The sequence below is a fragment of the Equus caballus genome, chromosome 10 (assembly GCF_041296265.1).
Source record: "Equus caballus isolate H_3958 breed thoroughbred chromosome 10, TB-T2T, whole genome shotgun sequence".
In the NCBI taxonomy this organism is placed as follows: Eukaryota; Metazoa; Chordata; class Mammalia; order Perissodactyla; family Equidae; genus Equus; species Equus caballus.
Window position 1 is genome coordinate 17,921,752 of NC_091693.1, and position 13,373 is coordinate 17,935,124.

Below are 13,373 nucleotides of genomic sequence, written 5' to 3' on the forward strand. Positions count from 1 at the left end.
CAGGCCTCCAGTCTCGCAGGCAGCCAGAAGGAACGGTTGAAAATGTCAATCAGGCGGTATCAACGGCCCCGGCCCCCTCCCCCCTCATTTAAATCCTTCCAAAGCTCCGCTTTGCTCTTAGGGTAACTCTCAAGCTCCCTAGGGTGGCTGACGAGGTGTCTTGAGCTCTCACTCCCCACCCGCCCTGCACCCCACAATCCACTCACGCTAACCATTTGCAGGAATATGAAAGGCCGGTAACTCACGGGTCTGCACGCCTCTACAAAGGCTGTGCCGTGCGTCTGGAGTCACACACACTCACACACACACACCCCTCCTCCTATGTCAGGATTCTGAGAAAGGTACTCGCTTTATTCAGGAGACTCCCATCCACCCCAGCTCTCCTGCTCCGGCAAATTCGGGCCTTCCTTTTTTGTGTTCCCAGGAGGCCGGATGGAGAGGAATAATTTGTGGCTGACGGAATGTGGGCGGGGCTGGGGAAGATCCCGGGAGATGACTGGGGGCGTGGCCAGGACGCTCCCGGGCTACGGTGGGGGCGGGGCTAGGACGACCCTGGGCGATGGTGGGGGCGCGGCTAGAGAAGCTCCTAGGAGATAAGTGGAGCATAAGATAAGGCTCCTGTGTGACGAGTGAGGCCATGGCAAGGGTATGCTTCTGGGTGACAGGTGGAGGGGGCGGCCACGAAGTTCCTGGGTGATGATGTGGCGGGGCTAGGGAAGCTCCTGGGTGACGAGTCGGGGCGTGGCCGAGGAACCTACTCGGTACTAAATGGGGCGTGGCTAAGGAAGCTCCTGGGTGATGGTGGGGGCGTGGCCAGGAGGTTCCCGGGTGATGGTGGGGGCGTGGCCAGGAAGCTCCCGGATGATGATGGGGGCTTTCCTAGGGGAAACTCCCGGGTGATGGGCGGGGACGTGGCCGGAGAGCATGACCAGGAGAAGCTCATTTGGACGTTTAGTGCAGCTGGTGCATGTGAGTGTAACCTGCAGCGGACTGGGGGCATGGAAATACCCAGATTACTTGGTCTATTTCACAGCTGCCCAAATCTCAGTCAGAGACCTCACTAGCTCCCTCCTCCTGAATCCCAGCTTCCCACGGGCAGGCTGTTGTTCAGGCAGAATTTCAAAGTTTTATGGCAACTTTTACAGAAATCACAGAGAAAAGAGACAGCGACTGGTGCTGATGAGCTAGGAGTAGAGGGGAGAGTGGGTAACAGGTCCGGGATGTTGAGGTGATGCACAACAGGACGATAGAACGCTAAAAACCTGTGGGAAGTAGGGTGTTACAGGGGTTGCAGGGTCATCCTCAGGGTCCCAAGAAGTGGGCAGCACTCCCCATACCCCGAGTGTGTCCTTTAGGCAGGAAACATCAACAGTAAGAAAATGCCGATGGCCTACCGACAGACGGGTGGCCTCCAAAGTTAAAAATGCCCACCCAGACCCTCTGGCCCCAGTCCCACCCTCCCACCCAACCCTGCTCCCCATCAGGCAGAGATGTGGCAGCATTTGCTGGCTTGTAGCATTGGTCCTCTGGGACCCTCGGTCTCCTCTTCGAGGGTCCTGCCCGGATTGGCTGGCACTGAGGGCAAAATGAGCCTTCTAGATTGTCAGGGGAGATCGGCTGGGCTCCCTTTTTCATTCCTGGCCTCCTCCCCAAAGCTGATTCTCATGGCCGGGGGAGTCTGCTGCCCTCTCAGAAAGAAAGTCTGTCACCCCCCCCTTCCCCAAGACATGCACCCTCCCGAAACCCCCCTCCCCCAAACACACTATATACACACACACAGGCCACCCCCCTCCAAGGCGTGGCTGGGCTCTCGGAGGCAGTGGAGGCCAGTAGGGGCGCTGGAATGTGAGAAGTTGCAGGTTCCAATTCGCCTCCTCCAGCTCTGAAACCCCCAATTCTCCCCTCCCTTCTCCAAGCCTCGAGAATGAGGGTCCTCCAAGGGTCTGAGCCGAGAAATCAGGGAAGGTGTGCCCCTCCTCTAGGCCCACCTGTTCCTCCCCCAAACCCGGACAGAACGGAGCGCCCTTAGGGCGGGGCGAAGGGCTGAGATGTGTGACATCCGGGGATGGCTCAGCCTCCTTCAAGAGCCCCCCTGGGGGAGGGCTACGTTCTGAGGCCCCAGGGGCACAGGTCCGCGGTGGGGGGTCTTCTAGAGGAATGGGGTCTTAAGGGATGGAGCGGGGCTGGGTGTCTGGGCTGAGATGACATTCTCTAGAGGGTCGCTGGGGGGAGGTCCTCAGGGGAGGGGCCTCGAGCTGGAAATTTCCCCAGGGGTGTAGACAGCAGCGAACAAGGATGGGCTGCCTGGCGAGGCTCCCAAGGGGAAGGGAGGAGGCTGTTGGTGGGGACAGAGGACGGCGGGAGATGGGTTCCCAGGAGGAAGGGAGGCCGCGTCCCAGGAGAGGAGGCTGACTCTGGAGGCCACTGGAGGCGGGCGGGTGGGCAGCAGGTGCAGCGGTCTCCAGGGGGCGGCCCTAGAAGCCCCGGATGTGGCAGTAAGCCTCGAGGCTGGCGAAGAGAATATAGAGGAACCAGAGGCCCAGGAAGAGCGCGGTGGTGGCGAGCTTGGGGCCGCGCGGGCCGCCCAGCTCGCCGCCGATGTGCGGCCGGCGCCGGTAGAGCAGCACGGCGATGCCCACGAAGGCGAAGACGGTGAAGAGCGTGACGGAGAAGGCCAGCGTGCCGGTGCGCACCTCGAAGGGGCGGCCCTGCACCGCCCAGTACACGGCGGCCACCGACCAGGCCACGCCGAGCCCCAGGAACACGTTCACCGCGTTCGAGCCCGTCACGTTGCCGATGGACGCGTCCGCGCACTGGTCCTGCAGCGCCGCCACCTTGCTGGCGAACGTGTCTGCGGGGACAGCGACGCGGCCGTCATGGGGGGGCCCCAGAGCAGGGATGCCGCCGGCCTGGCCCGGCGCCTGCTTTCCGTAAGACCCAACGCCACCCCCAGGGTCCAGACCCCCGTGTAGGGCAGGCCCCCTCCACGCCTGGAGCTCTGTGCAGGCGGGGCTCGAGGCCCTGGGCCCCACCCAAGAGGCACGGCTGGTCACGCTCCCTGTGCCTTCTCTCCCTGGGACCCGCTGCCCTATTTCTGTGGGACTCAATGTCTGCTTTCTCCGGGACATGTCTGCATTCAGTGGGACGCACTACCTATTTTCTAGGAGACTCACGGCCATTTTCTATGGGACATGTGACCTACTTTCCGTGGGACCCATTGCCCATATTCTGTGAAATGGGCTGCCTATTTTCTATAGGACTCGCTGCCTGCTTTCTATAGAACTCACTGCCTGCCCTCCGTGGGACTCGCTGCCCGCTTTCTCTAGAACCCACTGCCTGCTTTCTGTGGGACTCGCTGCCTGCTTTCTATAGAACTCACTGCCTTCTCTCTGTGGGACTCGCTGCCTGCTTTCTCTAGAACCCACTCCCTGCTTTCTGTGGGACTCGCTGCCTGCTTTCTATAGAACCCACTGCCTGCTTTCTGTGGGACTCACTGCCTGCTTTCTCTAGAACCCACTGCCTGCTCTCCATGGGACTCGCTGCCTGCTCTCTCTAGAACCCACTGCCTGCTTTCTGTGGGACTCGCTGCCTGATTTTCTGGGAGTCAATCTCTGAATTCTATGGGGCCTGCTGCCTACTTTCTATGGCACTCGCTGCCTGCTTTCGATGGGAATCACAATCTGCTTCCCATGAACCCACTGCTTGTTCTTCTAGGCGCCCATCATCCTCTTGCCACCTGGCTGGACAAAACAGAAGGGCTAAGCCCCAGGCACATGCACACCTTTCCTGTCAATTCCCCCCTGAGTTGCTATCAAGCAAACAACAGCCTGGCTTCTCTGGCCGCCACCCATCCCTGAACATTGTGCTAGTAACTCAAGTCTCTCGTATGGGAGGCAGGCCTCAGAAGGCCCTTCACCAGCTCTCTACAGGACCCGCCGTCGGCCCTCTCTCTGGGCCTCCAGCCCACCGCCCGACTGGGGGACACACTGATGAGAAAACAAAGGCATCAGCTCCCCACACCCCTGTCTCTTCAATGCCCTGCCACCTGCTTTCTATGGAATCCCTCGTCTGCTTTCTACGTGTCCCACCACTTTAGTTCTATGGGACGTTCCACCCAGTTGCTTTGGGGAGGATTCAATCCACATATTGAATTTATGGGCTCCCCCGCCTAGTTTCTATTTTGCCACTGCCATATTTCTATGGGACCCAGCCTATGGGTTCTGGATGACTCCACCACCTTATTTCAGTAGGACCTTTCTCAGGCTCTATGGCTGGCTTCTCTGAGGCCCCACCCCAACAAGCGGTCTCCTGGGGGGTGTTACCGGGGATGGAGGTGCCCAGGGCCACGAAGACGACGGCGTTGACGGAATCCTTGAGGCCAACGGTGCAGCCGAAGTGGGAGGCGAGGTCCCCAATGAGGGCGGTGAGCAGGCCAATGACCAGGATGCAGACGCCGAAGCAGGCCCAGCCGTGGCAGTACTCGGTGGGGGGCACGCAGGCGAACAGCACCTTCCAGAACACCGTCAGGAAGTGCATGACGTAGTCAAAGCAGGACGGCAGCCGCTCCTCCCGGGACCCGTCCTCCTCCTCCTCCTCGTCCCCTGTGGGCACACGACCCAGCTGGGGACACACCCATGCCTCCTTCCTCGCCTACGGAGCCCCCATCTCGTTCACCTTCCAGACCGTGAGTCCCATAAAACTGTTTTCCCAGAATCCCTTGCAGCTAGGAGACTGTAGGGGTCCAGGCAAAAATATTCACTTTCCCAGAATCCCTTGCAGTGAAAGAAGGCCATATGCCCAGCCAAAAATATCCAGCTTCCCAGTTTCCCTTGCGCCTAAGGAAGGCCATATCCGTAGCTAAAAATATTCCTTTTTCCAGAAGCCTTTACAGCTACCCACAGCCATGACCTCAGCTAGAAATATTGCCCTTCTCTGATTTATTGCAGGTAACAGTAGCCACCTGCTCAGCTAAAGACTCACTTTCCCAGAATCCCTTGCAGCTAGAGAGAGCCACACACCCAGCTAACATCAGTCACTTTCCCAGAATCCCTTGCTGCTGGAGAAGGCCACACACTCAGCTAACAGTCACTTTCCCAAAATCCCTTGCAGCTGGAGAAGGCCACACACCCAGCTAACATCAGTCACTTTCCCAGAATCCCTTGTGGCTGGAGAAAGCCACACACCCAGCTAACATCAGTCACTTTCCCAGAATCCCTTGCAGCTGGAGAAGGCCACACACTCAGCTAACAGTCACTTTCCCAGAATCTATTAAGGCTAGCAACACCCATGCCCTCAGATAAAAAAAAAATTACTTTCCCAAAATTCCCTGCAGCTAGGGGCAGTTACATCCTCAGCAAAATACTTGCCTTCCCAGAACCCCTTGCAGCAGCAGCCACGTGACCCAGCCTGGCAATGAGACATAAACAAGGTTTCTGGGAGGCACTGGCTTTGAGGGAGTGAGGGACTGGAGGGTGCCAAGCATTACATCCAGAAGGATGCTGACAAGAAACACGGCAACCCAGGACAGTCACTCAGAGCGAGGCAGGGAACAAAAGCCAGGCCGGCACCAGATCAGGAAGCCAGCGAGCAGAGGACACCCGGTGGCGGTGGAGGCAGACTGACAGATCCGAGGATTCAGGTCTGTATCCCCTTCCCACTTGTCTAGCTTACTGAGCCACTTGCGCTGTTAAAGAAAGAAATGCTTGACTCTGTAAGCGCTTAACTCAGTGGTCTGAGTGGTTTCTTGGTTCTGCATGTTCCATCTCAAAGAATGAGGTTTTCTTGGCCTCATTTGGAAACTAAAAGTGGGAACTCAAATGCAACAAGCATGCTGCCCCTTCCTAATCCTTCTTTCTTCCTGCCTGGAGTATGGACTTGAGAGCTGGAGGTGCAGCAGCCATCTAGCAACCATGAGGGCAAAAGCTGAGAATGGGTAAGAAAAATAAAGGAGGAGCCTGGGCATTTAGTGACATTGCTGAGCTGCTGCTAACGCGATCTTGCCTCCTATGGGTTTTGTGGTTTCGTGAGAAAAATAAACTCTAGTGTGCTTAAGCCACTTGTGGTCAAGTTTTCAGTTGTCTGCCGCAGAAGGCATCTCTAACTGACCACACTGAGACACGCGAGGTCAGAGCAGGGAGGACGCCCTCTGGGTAGGGAGGGGGCTGCTATCCCTCCATCTCCAGGGGCTTTTCCCTGCCCTGCTCCAAACCCTGCAGGCTCTGGCCTCTGCTCACTCCTCCAGCCTTTCCCATCTACAGGGAGCTTCATGGTTATGTCTGTGGTCCTGGAGTCACCTCTCTGGTGTCAAACCCTGGATCTGCTGTGTGACCTTGAATCAGAGTCCTAACCTCTCTGAGCCTCCCTATCTGAAGAAATAGGAGTAATAATTGGGCCTGCCTCAAAGAAGGTTGTGACGACTTTACATGACATGAGTCAGGCCACGGAAAGCGCTCTCCATGGTGCCTGGCATGTGTCCTGTGTGACTGCTATTGTTGCGGTCATTGTTGAAGGCCCCTTCTGGGGCCTGCGGGGGATTCAAAGATGCTCCAAAGCAAGTCCAGCCTGCAAAGAGCTGATGGTCAAGGCAGGGAGTAAAGGAAATATGAAGCCCCCCTTAATGGAAGATGGGACGTGATTCGGGGCTGGCCCGGTGGTGTAGTGGTTAAGTTCACACACTCCGCTTCAGTGGCCCAGGGTTCACAGGTCTGGACCTAGCACTGTTCATCAAGCCACGCTGTGACAGCGTCCCACATAAAAGAGAGGAAGATGGGCACAGATGTTAGCTCAGGGCCAATCTTCCTCAGCAGAAAAAAAAAAAAAAGGGATGTGATTCATGCCCTAAGGGAGCGAGCATCACCCTTCTTGTGCTCACATAAAGAATCAAGCGGCATTTGTTGAACAAAATGTAAAATGATCAGGCCCCGACCCTGATACTGGGGCACATGAATTCAATGAGTTCACGCAGGAAACGGACTTCGAGGCTGCTGGACCCTCCACGCATCCTCATCCCCATGATGGTGGATCCTGTTACTGTTCCCACTGCCATTATGGCTTCCTTCCTCCACCTCCTCCGGTCCCATCACTGGCTTTCAACAGCCCCACGGCTGCCATCCGTTGGCCCCGTGACCCTCTCACGCCCGCGGGGTTGGTTTCACGCACCCCCTGATCTCCGCCAGGCCCCTCGAGGAACCACTGTGGCTCCCACTGCTCTTGGAATGAAGCTCAGACTCCCCGCTCGCCTCCTCCAAGACCCCGCGCGGCCCGGCTCTGGCCACTTCCGACAGCCTCGGCTCACATCCCGGACTGCACTCGCCCTCTCCCTCCCACGAGCCCGCTCTGGCTCCCGGAGCTTCCCCACTCAGAATCCTCCACGGCGCCCCAGCGCCCCCACAATGACACCCACGCTCCAAAATGGCGTAGTCTGGACCCTGCTCACCTCCGGGCTCATCCCCTGCCTCCTCTTCACGCCTTCTCCAAACACGCCACAATCGCGCACACTTCCAGACCGTTCTTGGTTTCCCTGGAACGCCTCCCCGTCTTCTCCCTCCTCCTGGCTAACTCCTATTTCCACCTGAAGACTCAGCTCAGAAGCCCCCTCCTCCAGGAAGCCCTCTCTGACCTTCAAGCTGGTCCAGACACCCCATCGGGGCTCCCAAGCTCCCTGGGGTCCCTCTTCCCGGCCCTGCCCACACTGGGTGGTCACTCTCTCGTGACAGATCTGTTTCCCTCCCTGGGATGTAAGCTCTGAGAGGACGGGGCCTGAGCCGTCACGGTCATCTCCTTGTCCCCAGCAACATCCTGCACAGAGCCGGGGACAGAGCATCCAGCAGAAACAGGGGTCGAAAGACTGCGGATTCAGAGCGAGACACCACAGCGTTTCTATTAGTCTGTCAATCTGGTGTCTCTAGATTGCGACCCGGTGTTTTTCCATCCCCGAAGCCTGCTTTCTTTGGATCCCACCGACCAGTTTCTTTCCAACCACAGCTCCTCGTGTGTTTTCAGTTCCCACCGGCCAGGCCTCCCTGAGGGCAACCTGATGTTACATAAGGGACAGAAGCCCTGAGTTCCTGGATGAACCGTGGGACTTCAGGCCAGTCCCTGCTCTGTCTCTGGGCCTCAGTTTCCCCAATCTGTATCCCAAAGGGCCAAGATTGTCTGTGAATCCAAGTGTCATAATGTCTACGGCCACAGGAGGGCAGTGTGGGCCCATCTGCGGCCTAAGGAGGGTGGGAACCACACAGGTGGGAGAGGCAGGCCCGGTGGTGGCGGCCTCCATGGCAACCGAGGAGCCCAGGCTCTGTCTGGGGAGGCCCCGCCTCTAACCTGTTCCCACCCTCCAACCACCTGCGCCAGGCCCCCTCCTCCCCGCAGCTCCCCGATGGCCTTCGTGCCTCCGTGTCCACCCGCCTCTCTCCCCGGCCCTCCGAGGTTGACTGACTTCCTTCTCTACATCTCTGGTGCTCCCTCCGCATCTCTGTTCTCCGTGATTCTCTGTGCGCCTCTCTCGGTGTGTCTGTCCCTCCTGTTTGCATCTGTTCCCTGGCTTTTCCTTTGTCTTTCTGTAGCTCGCTGTTTGTCTTTTTTCTCTGTGTCTGTCTCTCTGCCTTTCCTGTCCTCTTTCTCTCCTCTGTGGTGCTCTGTCCTTCTCTCCCCATCCCTGTTTCTGTCTCTCTGTGTCTTTCTCTGCCTCCCTCTCTCTCTCTCTCTCTGTCTCTCCATCCCTCTCTCTTCCTCTCTCCTCCCTCCCCACTTACCTGCGCTCACCGTAATTGCCTCTAAAAACTGCTCCCTCCACGAGTGGGTCCCAATCACCAAGGCCAGGTTGGTTTTCTTGATGAGTTTGTCCACTGTGTTCTGGGGACGAGAGAGGCGGGCAGAGATCACTGCCCACGATCACTCCAGGCAGCTCCACGGGCGAAGCTGGGGTTGGGGGCTCACACCCCGTGCTCAGGGGTCACCCTTTCACACCCCCGTTCCAACAGCAAACAGGGAAAAGGCGGGGGGCTGTCCATGGTGCTAATGGAGGGACCTGGAGGACGGCCTCGGACCCTGGGTCCCCCCTCTCTGTGACTCTCACCATTGACCCCTCTTGGACCCTCCCCATGGAAACGACTCAGGCAGGACTCCAGGAAGGGGAGGCCCCGGAAAATCACCTTGAAATCATACGACTCCTCGATGATGACCTCCAGCCGGCAGTTTTCCCCGAGAACCGGCTTGCCCATTTCCGCTATCCTCCGCGCCTCCTCCTCCTCGGCCGACAGCTTCCTGTCCCCGTCCCCTGGAGCAGGAGGGACGGGAGTCAGACTCCAGGGAGGCCTCCCTCTCCCCACCCTCTTAACCGGGCCTGCGCTCCTTTACTGCCTGCTCCCACAGATGAAGTAAACCCTTGGCTGCCCATCTCTGCCCTCCCCGCCTGCCCCAGCCTGCTGTCTGACCACCACCTTCCCCCACCTGAGACCCAGCTCCCGTGGCTGGCCCGTGAGGTTCAGTGGGTGGGCTCTGGGGTTCATTTGGTGAGGGCTGTGTGACCTTGGGCCATGCCTTAGCCTCTCTGTGCCCCAGTGCTCATAATGTAAAAAGGGCACAATCACAGTACCTACCTCAGAGGGTGAAAGGAGTTAATTCATGGGAGGTGCTTAGAACAGTGCCTGGCACATGATACATAGATAGTCAAAAATGTTACTTTCTTTCTTATTTCTTTCTTTACTATTTATTATTATTATTTATTTCTTTATTATCACCAACAGCGTCCTCATCAGCATCACCACCCTGGTGGAGGAGGCCTGGGCTATCAGATCGAAGCTCTGAAAGCATCCTAGGGTGTGTCTGAGGTGGTGAGGAAAGAGGGGAGTCCCGGTTTGGGTACGAATCTTGGACCCAGACCCCTACAGCCGGCCTTGAGCTCATTGTCTCCCCGGAGTATGCTGACCCTTTACTCCGAGCCCAGCACCAACCGAACTCTGGGTCTCAACACTGAGTGTGATTCTAACCATCACCCCAAATGTAATTCTGTCACCAACCCTGGCTCTGACTCCACTCCACCCCTAGGCCTAAACCCCATTCCCAACGCTCACTCTGCCTTGAACCTGACCATCAATAACCCCAACCAAATCCCACATCGGAACTCCAGTCCCAAGCCGGACCCCAAACCTCAGTCCCAACCCCCGATTCTGACACCATCACTGACAACGAACTTGACCTTGGGGCAGAGACTGTGACGTGTGGTCCCCTTTCCCTCCTGGGCAAACAGCTGGACTACATTTCCCAGACTTCCTTGCAGTTGGGCGTGATCATGTGACAGTAATGGCCAATAGAACGCGGGCACGCATGATGGACAGCGCTCCCAGGCTTGGCCCACGTAAACCTGGCCTGGGATCCTCCGTATTCTCTCTTGTCCTGTTTGCCCGCTGGATGCAGAGGGTCCAGGGAGAATACCAAAGCTCCACGGGATGATGGAGCCACAAGATGGAATGACCATATGGCAGAAGAGAGCCACCCACCAGCCAGGAACCCTTTCACCAAACTTTGCCCGAGCAAGAAATAATTTTATTGCATTAAGCTACTGGGATTGGTTACAGCAGCTTACACTGCTTACCCTGACTAACACGATCTTTAGTCTGACCCGAACCCTAACCCCAAACCCCAATTCTGATCTTAACTCCGAAACTCCTCTTTCACTCTCTCCAAGCTGCTGACCTCAGCCGCAACTCGCACCCCAGTCTCTGCTCCGGGCCCCAATTCCAACCACAAGCCCCTCAAACTCCTCTCGGACTCCAACCTCAGCTTTGACCCAAATCTGACCCCAATTCTAACGTGATCACATCGGGAACCCAGCAACCACCCTCCATCTTAACTAGCTCTCCCCTTGACCCACTCCTAGGCCAGCTCCCAAATCCCAGCGCCACCCTGGTCCTGAGCAGCCCCAAACCTGACTCCCTCTGACCCCACCCTAAACCCAAAGTGGATTCTTTGACTTCCTTTTCCCGCAACCTCAACTACAAACAAGACAGAAGCTTGGTCCCCAAGCCTTGAACCGTGAGCCCAACTCACAGTGGCTCCGCCAACTCTAAGGCCAGCCCCCAGCCCTGAATCTCCCCTTATCTCACCCCCAGCCTGCCGCTAACCCAACCTAGAAGGGTAGCTTGAGGCTCCGACCCTCCCCCAAGACCCCCTCCAACCCCCCCCCCCACCCCCCTGAGTCAAAGGCCACAGGTCACTCCACTCACCCTGATTGAGCAGCAGAGCTGGGGAGAGACAGACAAGGAGAAAGTGAGATCCCTGCCCTGGGAAGCCCCAATCCATGAGCTTGAAGGAGCACCCACAACGGAGCCCGCAGGGGTGCCCCCACCCCGGGACCCTCCCCTCTCCACAGCCCGCCCCCCAGCCCTCACCTGAAATCCCTCGCTTCAGCCACTGCGGCTGGCCCAGCTCGATGAAGAAGTTATCCTTCTTTTCATATTCCTCATCATCAACTATCTTCACCTGCAGAGTTTTCCTGGGGAAGCGGGAGGCAGGACGCCCGGATAACTCGCCCATGAGCCCCCCAGTGTCTTGAGCGCCCACGCCACCCCAGGCTCGGCGATCGCATTAAACCCTCACAACCCCCCTGGGAGGAAAGCCCTCTTCTTGTTCCCATTGGACAGAAACGAGCCCCGAAGCAGCTGAGGAAGCTGAGGTTTATTCAACAGCCATCAGAGGGATCCTGACAAAACCTAAGTTAGATCGGGTCCCTCCACTGCTCAAAACATTCCCACGGCTCCCATCTCACCCAGAATAAAAGCCAAAGTCCTTAGAATGGCCAGCAAGGCCCCAGGCCATCTGGCCCTTATTCCCTTTCTGGCCTCCCACCTCCATCCTCTTTGCTCACTCTCTCCAGCTACATTGGCCTCCTAGCTGCTCCTTGAACATACCAGGCCTGCTGGTGCCTCAGGGCCTTTGCACTGGCTGCTACTTCCACCTAGAACACTCTTCCCCTAGGCTCATTCTCTCCGTTCCTCCAGTTCTCTGTTCAAACTTCACCTTCTTAATGAAGCCCACTCCCACCACCTAATTTAATACTGAAATCCATCCTTGCCCCCCCACCCCAGCCCCTCTGGCTCCCTCACCCTGCTTTGTGTCTTCTTGGTTCCACGTCACCTTCGAACACACCATCTAATGTGTTTATTTTTGTTTATTTCCCTCCTTCCATTAAAATGTCAGTTCCACCAGGTCAGTGTCTTTGTCCATTTATGTTCTTTGCCTAGAACAGTGCCTGACATACAGTACGTCCTCCACAAACAGGAGACCCTCGGCTTCCTGCCCTCCGTCTCTACCACACTCGGAAGGTTAGCCGAGTACTCACTGATCTTCTCAGAGTCCCTGCTGCCATGGTAACCAGGGGGTGGCAGGGGAGGAACAGCCATAAGTTATCCGTCCCCCTCAGGCACACGACCCACCCCCGTCCATCACAAAGACCCACAACCCCAGAAAGCCCACGGCTCTGCCCCTAGCAGCTCTTTCCGCTGCAGGAACCACAAAGCCTGGCCCCAGAACCCAGAAACACAAACACCCAGCCCACACAGTCACCCAGCAGAGGAAGCACAGCCAATCACACCGCCCACGCCCACACGCCATCACACCCCGCAGCCATTCCCTATGCAGTGGCAAAGTCGCACGGACCAGATGCCCGTTCGCACGACACCCCCACCACAGCCTGCAGCCTGGGCGCCGTCGCCAACCAGCAGACCCCCGCTGGGGTACCGGCCAGCCTTCCTTCCTCCCTTCCACCTCGCTCTTTATGCCTCCTGGTGTCTGTTTACTCCCTTCCCTGTGTCTCTGTCTGCATCTCGGTCTCTCTGCCCATCTCTCAGCCTCTCTGCGTCTCTCTCTCCATCTCTCTGACTCTCTGTCTCTGACCCTCTCTCCTCAGCTCTCTGCCTTTCTTCGTCTGTGTTCATCTCTCCCCCTCCAGGTTCCTCAGTGTCCAGAGAATGGAATAACCAAAGTGAACACAGTCCATGCAAAAGGGTCACTCAACGGACCCATCTCAACTCACAGACACCCAGGACACAGCGACACTCGTGCAAAGACAGACGCACACAAGACGGTCGTGTGGGGACACACGCCCACCCTCCACCCTCGCCCCCTCCCAGTCTCTGGATATTTTAAATTTTCGGGGGATGGGGGGAGAAATGAGCACCCCCCCCCAAAAAAGCGCGGGCGGGGAGCTGTCCGCGGTGCTGAAACGCCTCAGTTCCGCGCAAGGCGCGGGGTCTCCTGAGACGCGCAGCTCACACACCGTGACACACGCGGACGGCCGCGGGCACGGCGACACGCTGGCGGGGTGACACACACACCCCTCCGGCGCTCCCTCTCTCGCAGACACGCCGTGATCC

The 13,373-nt window shown here is 57.6% G+C and overlaps 1 protein-coding gene across 2 annotated transcripts in view; it reads right to left on the reverse strand.

The window, feature by feature from the left end:
• Nucleotides 1-1,103: 1,103 nt before the first annotated feature.
• SLC8A2 (solute carrier family 8 member A2) overlaps nucleotides 1,104-13,373 on the reverse strand; it is a 29,958-nt gene continuing 17,688 nt past the window's right edge. Inside the window, exons 5-10 of one of the 2 annotated variants that reach the window (XM_023650000.2) lie at nucleotides 11,391-11,494; nucleotides 11,226-11,243; nucleotides 9,153-9,277; nucleotides 8,754-8,853; nucleotides 4,323-4,509; nucleotides 1,104-2,851 (exon numbers count right to left, since the gene is read on the reverse strand). In XM_023650000.2, the coding sequence (XP_023505768.1) occupies nucleotides 2,212-2,851; nucleotides 4,323-4,509; nucleotides 8,754-8,853; nucleotides 9,153-9,277; nucleotides 11,226-11,243; nucleotides 11,391-11,494 (1,174 nt within the window). In that variant the 3' untranslated portion in view covers nucleotides 1,104-2,211. Of the gene's footprint in view, nucleotides 2,852-4,322; nucleotides 4,602-8,753; nucleotides 8,854-9,152; nucleotides 9,278-11,225; nucleotides 11,244-11,390; nucleotides 11,495-13,373 lie in introns of both variants that reach the window. The other variant, XM_023650001.2, reaches the window with a different exon arrangement.